The 12,506-nt window shown below is 46.5% G+C and overlaps 1 protein-coding gene across 3 annotated transcripts in view; it reads right to left on the reverse strand.

Annotated features, from left to right (window-relative positions):
- The window catches only part of COL22A1 (collagen type XXII alpha 1 chain), a 238,332-nt gene that overhangs the window by 41,475 nt on the left and 184,351 nt on the right, over positions 1–12,506 (reverse strand). For all 3 annotated transcript variants that reach the window (XM_081266210.1, XM_081266209.1, XM_081266208.1), the window contains 2 exons: positions 8,863–8,976; positions 5,570–5,623 (listed from right to left, as the gene is read on the reverse strand). In XM_081266210.1, coding sequence (XP_081122336.1) covers positions 5,570–5,623; positions 8,863–8,976 — 168 coding nt within the window. The remainder of the gene's footprint in view (positions 1–5,569; positions 5,624–8,862; positions 8,977–12,506) is intronic.

A 12,506-nucleotide genomic window follows, 5' to 3' on the forward strand; every position in this document is an offset into this window, starting at 1 on the left:
ATGAAAAGAGGTGGCATCCAGTAGCACACTGCTTCCCTGACATTTAGGACACTTGCCTCAAAGTAAGTGCTTTCCTTTCAAATTCCAGTCCTTGGTCTGGCTTTCAAGTGGTTTGAACACCCACCTGGGAACAATGGAAATGTCAGTGGCTCAGGATCCCCACAGTTGTCTTGCTTCCCTGCCCACCGCAGCCAAAGATCAAAGCAAACACAACCACCTCCAAGCCTGACTCATTTCCTTCCAGAGAGGGGACTGACATTTACAGAGCCCCTATGTTGCCAGGCACTCTGCCAGGGCTTTCCATATGAAATCTCATTAAATATATGCCTTTATTTATATCCTGAGATGATACCAAAAATACTTAATATGTTTATGATCTCTAACTTAGCCAATAAGTCTTCTTTCAACATAGGGGTTATTAACAGAATGTTAGATTTAAAAAAATCTGAAGACCAGACAGGTGAAGGCATTCACCTGAGGTCACATAGTTAAAAAAAAAAGCAAGGTCTGAAATCTAATCCAGACAAGTCTGTCTGATTATCAAATGGCCAAGTTGTCTCTCCCTGATGAGTTACTTTCCTGAAGGTTCCCTAAGCCATGATGCTTGGTCCTACTAGTTTGTTTGTTTGTTTGTTTACTCTTAGAATATTACAGTTATACATAATATTGGGATTCATTTTGAAATTATGATACAAGCATGGAACATAATTTGCTCCACTTCAGTCCCCAGTCTCTCTCCTTCTCCCACCCCTGTCCCATTTCCTCTACTCTACTGGTCTTTCTTTCATTTATTTATAGTTTTTAAAATTAATGCAATATAGAGATATGTAAGGAGAAATTCACAGGGGGAATATCTGATCAGGCTCACTCCACCTTCCTCCCTTCTCCTGTTCCTTCCCCACCCTTCCCTGACCACTGATCTCCACTGGTTTGGGTTCCATGATGTTAAGAGCACTGGCTTTGTAGTCAGGGAGGCTGATTGACATGCTGACCACAGGTCAGGCCCCTTGTTACACACACAGGGTACAACAATCAATAAAAAAGATGAAAGACCCTGTGTGCCTGGAATGTTTATTCCAGGGAGATTGCCAGTTCACCTTCAGGTCTCTTAGAGTGTTTGCTGAGGAGCCCTGGGAAAGCCTTAAGTCCTCCAGTTGAAAATAAGAGAGCAGAGACCCTTCCTTCTGTAGAGTACTTCAGAAAACCTGTCACTGAGACTTCCTTCTCTGCTTCCTTGAGCTGTATGTAAATCCTTTCCAAAGCTCAATCTGTCTTTTGCCTGAAATATGATCCAGGAACTCAGGAATGTCTTTCTGGGGACCTTTTTGGAATATATTCAGCAAGATAACAGTTTTATTTCTCAGTTCTTGGGGGAGGGTTGGAGCCTCAGTTGGGCAGATGCCCGGCTCCACAGCCCAGCAGAGCACCTGTCATAAACAAGGGAGGCTCTTCTCTTTCCCCTGGAGAAGGCCAACTATCGAACACAGGTGGTGATGGCAGTTACTGGGCAGATCTGGGGTGAACACACACAACCGACAGTGCGGCTGCGTCCTCACCTTGAGGACTGGTTACCCTGAGAGCCTGCTGGCAGCGGGCAAGTGCAGGGCAGATGAGGCGCCCCTTCCCTCTGCAGGCTCTGGAGCCCTGAATGCTTGTTGCCTCTGGTTTAATGCAGGTACATTATTAAATCATTTTTCTCTCTCTTCTCCCTTTGTGAAAGGTTTACTGGTTTGGAAAACAATTCCATTTGCTTCTAATTATACTTAGTTATACATTAATATAAATATGATTAATATAAATTAATTATGAATAAATATAAATAACAATGATAAAGTTATAATTTTTAAATTGCATTTTTAATTATTTAGAGGTCATTTTTATACTAGGGGTTCTGTGAGAATGTCAGCCTTTGTGAACAGGTAATTCTCTGAGGGGTTTACAAACCTTTGAGTACAGGGTCTAAACTTGGCAAAGGATAAGTCTCTGCTACTCTCAAAGCAAACTCTGCCTCTAAATTTTACATACCATTTCACTGTCTGGAAAAGCTTCTCCTTTCACTGTCTGACAAATCCCTGCCTAAGCCTTGCACACAACTAAAACCCCACCTCCTCCTGGTGGCTTTTAGAGGCTAGCACTTGTCCCACAGGTCAGTTTCCTTAAAGTCATTCCCTCTTCCCCCAACCCTGTTGTGGTTGATATTAGCTCAACTGGAGCAAGAGTTCTGAGTCCCCCTAGGAGTGGCCTGTATTAAACACTCCCACAAGCTGTGCTTTCTAAATCTCTCTCATTTAGTCCTCTTATTTTCTTTGTGTGTTAGGATACACATTCTTTTATAGACGAGGGACCTAAAGTTCAGAGAAGTCAAACATATGCCCAAGTCCTATAATTAGTAATTAGCTACAACAAACTAACAAATGGCAAAGCAGGCCAGAGAGCTACTGGCTTCCAAGTCCAGGCCTGGCCCAAGACTCTGAGGACCTCCACCCTCAGTGTGACTTTTGTGAGAGTCACTCATCAGCCTGTTGGTCTTCTTCTCCATCAGACCCCAGAAGGTAAAGTGCAAATTTGACCTTTCTCCATACCTCCTGACTGGGAGGAAACTGTTTAAGGGGATGATGGTGACAGTTTTTCAGGATGGAGTCAGCGATGGGTAGGGGAAGATGCCTGCCCCTGGAGAGAGCATGGGGCACATGCTTGTGCACAGGATGGGACCCTGTGGCCCTTTCTGGCAGTGCCAACAGCAGCAGTTATCTCTGCATCCCAGAAACATGCAGAACCTCCATGAGAGGATTTCTGCTCCTCAGAGTGTTTCCAGGTCCACCACAGACTCCCTTTAGACCCCATTACCTGGTGAGTGAAGGTGCAATGAGAGAAAATGAAATGCTTTCCATGGTGGATAGAATGAAGAACACAGAAATGGGCAGGTGTTTGAAACCAAGACACAAACGCATGAGCATGCAGAGGAGCCATTAATCCCTCTGAGACTCATTTGCCGAAATAATAAATAGTGATAAGGGGAAGAAGCTATTTACAGGGAGGGACATCATCAGAGTCACATAAACATTGTCCTACTCCAGGAGCTGTCCTTGGTGCTGATGCTGACAGAGGTATAATGGAATGCTAACTAGTGGGGTCCTGAAGCTAAACCAGCAGGGTAGACCTCTGTTGTGTTACCTACAGGTTGTAGTCTGACACCTGACATGTACTCTTGCTAAACATTGCTTTACTTATCTGTAAGTCGAATGACATCTCTACCTCCCAGGACTGCTGATCATGCAGGCAGCCATGCTGTAAAGCAGTGAGTTAGGACCCTCTGTGGGCTGCATGCAGCAGCTTTGGAGAGCTCATTGTGGAGGGTGGACTCTGAGCCCCAAGGGCAGCTCAAGGTCACCATCAACTCTGAGTAGAGAAGCAAGAGCCCTGTCTTTCAGATAGAGCACTAAATTTTGTTTTCCTAGATGGGAGTTTTCTTCAATTTCTCAGAATATTTAAAAGAATAAACCCTTCTTTTGGCAAATTGTAAGGAAATACACAAAAAGCCATTATCCCAAATCATCAGCCCTTCATGTAGGCCTGGGCTGATGGAGAAAACACTCCATATTTTCTGTAGAAAACTCTTCATCTGTGTTATTGATTTGCTTTTGTTTCTCTGAATAAGGGTCATCTCTTCACAAAGGCCGAGCCCAGCAGCCAGGAAGCTGACAGCAAAGGCACTTAAGGATCAACTGGAATTAGAGGCCCACAGAATTCTCCAGGCGGGAGCTGAGCCTCTAGCAGTGACCCCAGAAGGGAAGGGTAATACAGAGAGAGTGGCAGACATTGGATGTTGCTGCCTTTCCTTGGTGACTCCCAAGCAGGCACTGCCCTGGGCAAAATCTCTTGTTCCACACACTGAGACCTGATATCTGTGGTTTTTAAAGCATAGATCTTGGCTGTAAAAATCCTCTAAATCCTCACAAAGTCTATGGATCACAAATGTTGCACATCTTAACCTGCCAACTAGGGCCCAGGAGACCTGGATATATCTCCCATCCTGATTCACCATGGGTCTGGCTGTGGCCACATCACATGTTTTTGTTGTTGGTGGTGGTGGTTTGATTTCTTTGTAACAGTAACAGTTATTTCTTCAACATTGTTTCCCAGGGCTGGACTTTTAGAATAAGGCAAGAAAAGCAGCAACATTTGCTACCAAAAGCCTCAGTATCCAGGATGAATAATATTCCAGTGCAATATTGTGAAAAGTCAAAATCAATGCAGAAGAATCCAAAATGGACAAGATATTAAACTGATATTAAACAAAGGGATCTTAATGGTCTGTTGTATTAGGAAAAGATGTTCAGTGGATGTGGGATCCTGTCTTTATTCTAAATGTTTTTATGTTAATCCTAATCAAACTATTACATTAATTTTAAATTTAAAAATGTTGCCTTAAAGTATTATTTGCATTGGTGACAGGTTTTTGGCTTCCCCTTACATTGTATGTCCAAGATTTCACTCGCACTCTGGCCCCGTCAAAGGTGTGACCCCAGGAGCTGAAGAAGTAATAACACTGACTGAGCACCTGCAAGACTCCAGGTGTGGGCAGGAGCATCCTGCCTCCAGCTGTGCCCAGGCCTCTGGGTTGCTGCTCTTGGCTACTCCCAGTTAATGAAGAAGGAAGTGGGAAGAAGTTGAGAAATATTCCTGTGCCTGTGGCTGAGATGGGATTCCATCTCCTACATCTTGACCTCTTCTTTTAGTGACAAGTACATCTGCCTCCCAACCAGATGAGCCATGCTACGTCCAGCCACGGGAAAAGGCACAGGGCACAGCTGTCTCTGAGCACTGGGGCATGGTTTGGAGTAGCACCAAGGTGACTAGGCACCAGGGAGCATCCCCAGGGGAGTGCCACTGATGAGGAGGGGGAACTGGAGTGGGACATGTCCCTGCCTTCTCCTGCCCCCATGCCAACAACACCCCTGCTGTCTCTTCTCAGAGCCAACCACCATCACCAACAACAGCCAAGACATTCTCAGCCTAAGAGGGCATCCCTGCCTCTTCTGTGGCTGAGACCAGACCCACTCCTCCCAGGAGGCCTCCTGGCTCTGAATCCAGAGTTCGTGCTGGCTTTAAATGAGTGCCTCCCCATTCACACGAGGACCATAACTCTCACTTGCATTTGTAATACACTTTCCTAATATTTTTTAGAGTGCCAAGTTGTGTATGTGTTCTATGATCAGCTCTAACACATCTGGAAGCTGCTTGCATCCTTAGCAGTAGTGGGCAGTGAAGGGGGTGTCTGATCCCAAAGCTTGTGCCTTAACCAGTAGGCATCACACATGGCAATCCCTTCAGGCATTTCATCCTGAGCAGCCCTTAGGGAGTCTTAAGTGAGCAGCTGGGGCTCCATGGTTAAACTGAGCTGCCCCAGGTCACTACAATTGTCAGTGACATGATCAGGCCTGGAACATGGGTTTCTGATTTTAAGACCACATTTCCTCTACAGCTGCCATCACTCTTCCTTAAACTTAGATGAACCTGCAAGATGAGCAGAATGGACACATAGAGATATATATGAAGTCTCACTGACCTGTGGTCCAGCTACTCCTGGGGGCCCAGGCAGGCCTTGGGGCCCAGCATCTCCCTGTAGCAGGAACCAAGGGGAAGAAAAAAAAATAAGAATGAGTGTCTAGGGCCCATGTCAGAGTCATCACCAAGCCACAGACCTTGCAGACCCGATCACTGACCCACGGGATGCCCCTGCATCCAACCCTGACTCCAGAATCTCTAGGCAAAGGGTTTGGCAAGTGGTGGCACCAAGTGTGGCTATGCCATTGTGTGCACACCACTACTGTGGCTCGTGGGTATGGCAGCCAGGAACCACGGGAGCCCAGTGCCTCCCGCATCCCATGTTAACACCTTGGAGTGCCCCATTTGTACCAGGATTTGGCTGTGGCCAGCAGAATACAGCAGGGACGATGATGATGTGTCATTTCAGGGATTACAGCGTAAAGATGCCTGGCTCTCACCAGGGAGCTCTGCTGTGAGGCTCGTGTAGGAAGGGAGGGGACCTCCTTCAACAGTCAGTAAGAAACTGAGACTCAGCTAACAGCCCCAGAGCAACTGGCCTGGAAAGGTCTTTGCCACATGGAACCTGAGATGACCTCAGCTCGAGGGCTACCCAGGAAGACCCTGAGCCAGAATAATGGGAGTGGCCACTCCTGGATTCCTGCCCTTCAGACATTGTGAGGAAGTAGGTATCTGTTGTCTGGTAAATTTGGAAGGACGTGAGGGATAGCCAATATAGTAAGAGGAGGAGGAGGCTATTGGAATAAGAGCTTCTGGGTTGTGTAGCATCTTGCTTGTGTGTGTGTGTGTGTGTGTGTGTGTGCACTTTAATGTATTTGTACATGCATAGCTACACACACAGAATGTGCTTTGATTGTCTTCCTTCTCTGTATTGCCAGGGATGTCAGCTGCCTGGCTCTGAAAGGGGATGCTTAGGTGGGAGGATGGGGTTTTCCGGCCACCTTCCAGGCCTTGCCAGGAGTGGGCATGGAGTGGTGTGCCCTTCTGAATTGCCTGAGTTGCCATTTCTGTTCATCAACATGTGATGCTTGTCTTGCCCTGGTGATGCAAGGGACCTGTGGAGGAGAGTTCGGGACAGGGTTTCTCTGAAGATTTCCTTAAGTGATTTGGAGATGCTGCCCTGAGAGCCACTGAGGATGAATTCCTGGGGTGAAGACTCCTGGCATCACCCCCAAACTCTACACATCTTAATTGACCCAATCATGGTCTTTTGATTTGTTTAAAGGCAAGCCTGGGGAAAGACCATAACACAGAGGGAAAAATGGACAAACATGTCCATTTACTGTCCCACATGATACAAATGCTACAAATCAAAACAGTACTTATTTTTGATGACTTGACCATCGGGAGATTTAATCAAGTATTCTTAGTGAAGTCAGTTTTATAATTCCTGAATTTAGAATTTAGTCTCCCTGCAGGGTTCCAGGGCTAGGGACCAGTTTCTGGTATCCTAATGCACACATGTGGAAGCATTGGCATGTTAAGGTCTGTGGAGCTGAGAGGGATACTGCTCAAGGCCCAGAGAAGAACAAAGGGGAAATTCACATTTGCATTTGTATCTGTCCATGTAAGGGCAAATGCAAATTACATACAGAGACTTACCTCTCCTGGAAGAAGGAGACCAAGAGGCAGAATGGAGGGTCAGGTAAAGGTAGGCAATGCAGAATAAATTCTTAAAAATCATGCTATGTGCATATATAAATACACCACGGAGAACCTCACCTTTATGCATAGGTAGAAAGAATCAGTCAAATATAGATTAGTAGATGAGTGAAAGGAATCTAGTAGAGGAGAGGAAGGAGAATGGGAGAGGGGAAGGAGGATGGAAGGAAAAGGGGTGTGATGGACTAAAGTGGATCCCAGGCATGTCTGAATTTGTTGGGATGAACCCAACTACTTTTAAAAAGAAAACAAGGCAGAGACCCTCCCCAACCTCTTATCTTGGAGCATTCACTTTAGAAAGCTGTCATTGTGAGTTCTTTCTCTCTTTAGAATGTACACGAATCCTTGTAAAAGCTGTAGAAGGCGTTTCCTAGCTTTATAATCTAGGAATGTGCTTCTCAAGGACCCAAGATCCATCTCTTTGGAATAAAGTCAACAAGAAGATAATGGCTCTATCTCCCAATTCCTGCAGTGGTAAGAACTCTCTCCAAGTTTCAGAACTACCTCCTGTTACAGAGAGGGGAGGTGTTTACCTTTCCTCTGGCCAACTAGTGATACAGATGGCCATCTGTTACTAGGTGAAGACTGGTGGCAAATGGTGTTGCTGCGTCCTCTTAAGGACTAGTCTCTGCTTATCTTGAGAACGGATGTGCACTCCACAGTGTATCAGCTTGCATAAGTAAAGAGTCAGGCTCTGACTGTACAATCTCTGAATGATACCCGTGGTGCTCTCACCTCTGATTTACTGCTTACTCATTATTAATATTTTTTCTTTCTCTTCTACCTTTGTGGACTGGTTTTCTAAATTGCAAGATTTCATTTTCCATACACCCACAGAACCACCTACTCCTCATTCTGCATGAAACAGACCACGAGGTTCACAAGAACAGCTTTTCTCTTCTGAGTTCTCCCCAGTGTCCGCACATTCACTGACACATAGGACACACACTTAATAGGGGTCACAAACAGGTGATGACAAAGAGATGGATGGAAGCATGGGTGGGTGGGCGAGTGGGTAGATGGAAGGAAGGCAGGCTGGCTGGCATTAGGAATCTGGAGGCCTGCCTCAGTGTGGTACCTAGTGGGCAGCTGATGGTTGTTGAATGGTGAAGAAAAGGGGGAAAGGCCAGTCTTCTTTTCCAAAGAGGGAGTGATGGAGTGAAGAATGGATGGGTAACAGCTAAATGCCCTGGGCATTCTGTCTCCTGACACCATTCTCACGACTCATTTGTATTATCTCACTGAACACTTATTGCAAGGAGAGAGGAGGGGAGGAAGAGAGGGAGGATTAGAGAGAAGGGCCTGGAGAGGGCGACTCTCCCCTGTGTGCAGGAGGTAGGCTCAGTGGGGCCAGTGAGGTGCACTGGGTGCCTGCTGTGCTCCAGACTGGATCATCTGAATGACTGGATGCAAATGACCAGACATCAGCATGTCCTGGAATGTCGTGGCCCACATTTCCTTAAAATGGCAAAGACTTGCAGATGCCCAGCCACCATTTCTGTAGCTCTGTCCTCTCAGCCCAGTGTTCCCCATTCCCTCTCACCCCTCACAGCCTAAGTCCTTCAGAAGGCATGAGCACCGGAAGGTTTCCACCTGCAATGACAAAGTCCCAAGTCCCCCCTTTCTCCTTACCTTTTTCCCTTCTGGGCCTTCTCTCCCTGGCTTTCCTGGAAGACCTTTGTCCCCTTTAAATCCTGGCATACCAGGGAGGCCAGGGGGGCCAGGAGGACAATCATTGCACACATCCTGAGAGAGGAAAGAGAGAAGAAATGAGTGAGAGTTACTTGCAAAGTGGCCCTGGTTCCTACAACTGGATGGAGACTTTGTTTTTAGATGCCAGCAAAGATGGGAAAGAAAATGGTGGAACAAGTCATTATCCAGACACTTTTGCGTCAAAGCTTTGCATCTCAGTGCTGAATGTCTGCATTGCTGCCCTACTTTAAGCCAGCCATACTGCTGGGTGCACGGCTGAGAAAACGATGTCAAAACGCATGGACCTGTGCACAAAAATAAACAAATAGCAGTGAAGATCTAAGACAAGCATTTAGTATTGACAAAAATGGGCTCTGTTCCTGGGTTAGAGTCAGACAGGCTGGGAGCTGGGGTCTTTGTCCTGTCTGCCAAATGAATGTGGTTTCTGAAGAAAGGAGGAGAAAAAGGAGCAGCAGGCGCCCACCCTGGGGACTTTCCTGCTGGGACACACAGCTGAGCTCTGACCCGGCTTAGCATTATGTTTTGCCCCAGGGGAGCATTCAGTGACTGTTCTCTGGAGTTGGGCTCCTTTTACTTCTTCGAGGCAGGTAAGTGCTGTCCCTGGAGGAAATCTAAAGTTCTGTCAGCTCAGGGAGTAGGCCTTCTGATTTGTCTGTGTCACTGGTGGATCTTCCACTTTGGAGCACAGCGTTCCCCCTCACTGGCCTTACCCTCACCTACTCCTGGGCACAAGAGACAGTCACCTCTCCAAGTCCCTCCTCTTTAACCCTCCCCTCTTCCTCCCCTCCTTACAATGAGTTCAGTGAGATAACACAAGTAAGTCATGAGAATGGTGTCCACAGAGAGTTCCCAGTGCATGTAGCTGCGATTACTCATTCACTATTCACTAGGTCACTCCCTCTGTGAAAAAACAGTTGCAAAGGCTCCGCTCGGTTAGGCACAGTGCTGAGCCTTGGGACCACCGTAAGCGTGTGTCTTGAAGAACTTATGGCTAGTTGGGGTCAACCAACGCAAAGTGGATGCACTAAGGCCTGCTGAACGCACCACAGGCGGGACCTGCAAAGGCATATGGAAGTACGAGTGTTCACACTCAGTGAGGGCCGTCTCCACTAATGGCATTCCTCAAGGTTTTCAAGCACAGAAGCAATTCCAGCCCACCCTCCTTCTACTTGTTTCACTTCCATTTAGTCTTTGAAGATTCTTTAGATGGCTCCTACTCCAAGAAGCCCTCCTGGTGGCCTCAGGACAGGGGCAGCTCATCATCAGAAGGTCACAGAGTTGAAGCACTTGCCTCAATGTCCAAGTGTTCTGTTTAGAACTTCGTCCTTTCCCCACCAAGCAAAATAGAAAATGTGAGTGCTTAGAGCACAGAGAAGAGTCATCTTCTCTTTCTTTGTCCAGATCATAACAAATAGTGTTCCACTGTACATGAGTTCAATGAATGAATGAATCAGGCAACCCAGCCACCACCAATGGATTGACCAATGAACTACCTGAACTTTTGGAGTCTTGTGCCATCTTCCTTCAGTGGGTGCTCTGAGAGGCTGATTGGATTTTTTTTGGAAAGTGAGGAATGCTAATTACTGGGGATGTGAAGCAAGGTAAATAAGATGAAAAAGACTGGGGTTGCTCTTGATTTTTAGAAAAGTAGCAGAGCAGGGAGGAACTCACCTATTCCTAGATGTTCTCCTATAGAACTTGAAAATGAGATAACAGCTATGAAACCCTGTGACAACTGGCAGGTGGGTGGGTAGATGGGTGGATGGATGGATGGATGGGTCGGTGAATGGGCAGATGGATGGATGGGTGGGTGGGTAGATGGATGGATAGATGGGTGGGTGGGTGGATAATGAATGGGTAAATGGATGGGTGGTTGGATAGACAAAAGGAAAAAAAACTAGCCTGGTGACAGTAAGAATTTTGGCCACTGAGGTTAGGTTGGACTTGGAGTGTGTGGTGGAGATGGAGAATATTTCTTTACAGCATAAATAGTATCAGGAAGTTATATATGAGCAATACAAAATCTTCTTTCTTTGTTGTAATTTAAGGCAGACTGGGTCTGCCTTAGCTGTACACTATGTGAAATAGTCCCCTGAAGATCAGACCTACCAGCAGCCCCTGTATACTGGTGAGGAACCTGTAATTGGCCTACTGTCCCAGTCTGTTCAATGAGCACAGGGTGAGACTGGGTGCCACCCACAGTCCTAGTGATGCTCTCTCTGGCTCCTGGGACCCCACCCCCCATCACTCCTGAACACACATGCCCTCTTCGGAGAGCATTTCACACTTTCTCTGAATTCCCTGAGAGTCCCGTTTCCAACCAGGTGGGCTTGTCCAGACCTCTCGGAAACCTCTATCTGGCATCCTGGCTTCTCTCTGAGCCTCAGTCTCCTTATATATGTGATATGGGGACCACAAAGTCCCATGACAAGTGAGACAACGAAAGGAAAATATCTGACACCATGCCTAGAACACAGTGAAGTTTAGCTGCTGCGTGTGCCCTTCTGGTTTCAGTTATTTTACTCCTGAGAAATGCCATCTTGCCCCATTCACAGATTAAACACCCTGGGTCATCAATACTAGCTCCAAACACCTCGGCTTACAAGTTAACTCAGGGCGGTCCCTCAATCTGTGAGAACATTTCCCCATCTGTAAATGAGCACCATTCTCCTACTTTAGGAAACTCTGAAAATTTAAATTAGAAAATGTGTGCAAAGTGCCCAGCATGGTTCAGAGTTCATTGTATCTAGTCTATAGATGTTGGGTATCTTCTAATCTCTATTCCTTCCTTTTGTCTGAGACATTTTAAGCAAATCCAGCTGTGTCATGATGGTCAGCATTGTGGTCAGTGCAGTACAGACTAACAAGTAAATAAGTACTCAGTAACTGCCTACCACCTAGAGAATGGGGCTGTTATGTGGAAAAAATAAGCTTCACTTCTAGGAGCAGAGATCATCTCCAGGGCATCTCATCCAACTCTTCCTGGGCATCTGAATCATTACTACAATATCCCTACCAAAGGGTTGTGGAGTTCACATCTCAAAATCTCTAGACAACAGGCAGGAACTTGGGAGCTGCCTGTATTTCAACAGATAGCTATCAGGAAGTCCTGGTTCGTGCAGAGATGAAATCCCGTAGCAGACAGGTTATTGCAAAGGATGTGGAGCTGGTTGTGCTGGGTGGGAGTCTTGGCTCTCCTTCTACAGCTCTGTGGCCTGTGCTAGCAACATACCCACCTGGGCCTCAGCCTCCTCATCTGTAAAATGCAGTCAGTAACAGAACACACCATAGAGCTGTTTGTGAGTTCTGAATAGAATGATGTTTATGCCAGGGATGTCTAAAGGAGACATCCTGAAGTTGGTCTCCCTGGGCACAGATCCAACCATGGAAGTCCATTTAACAGGGACTCTTAGATGATAAATATTCTACCCAGCCAGATTTCCAACTAGCAGAATGAGATATGTGATGTGATAAAACTCTCGGGAGAGGTACATATTCTGTACTAAAAGTTGTCTTCTCAGCAGGGGAGGACCTGCCACTGGTCACCTGGACTAGACCGCAGG

Source organism: Spermophilus citellus (genome assembly GCF_964194105.1).
Source record: "Spermophilus citellus genome assembly, chromosome: 14".
NCBI lineage: Eukaryota > Metazoa > Chordata > Mammalia > Rodentia > Sciuridae > Spermophilus > Spermophilus citellus.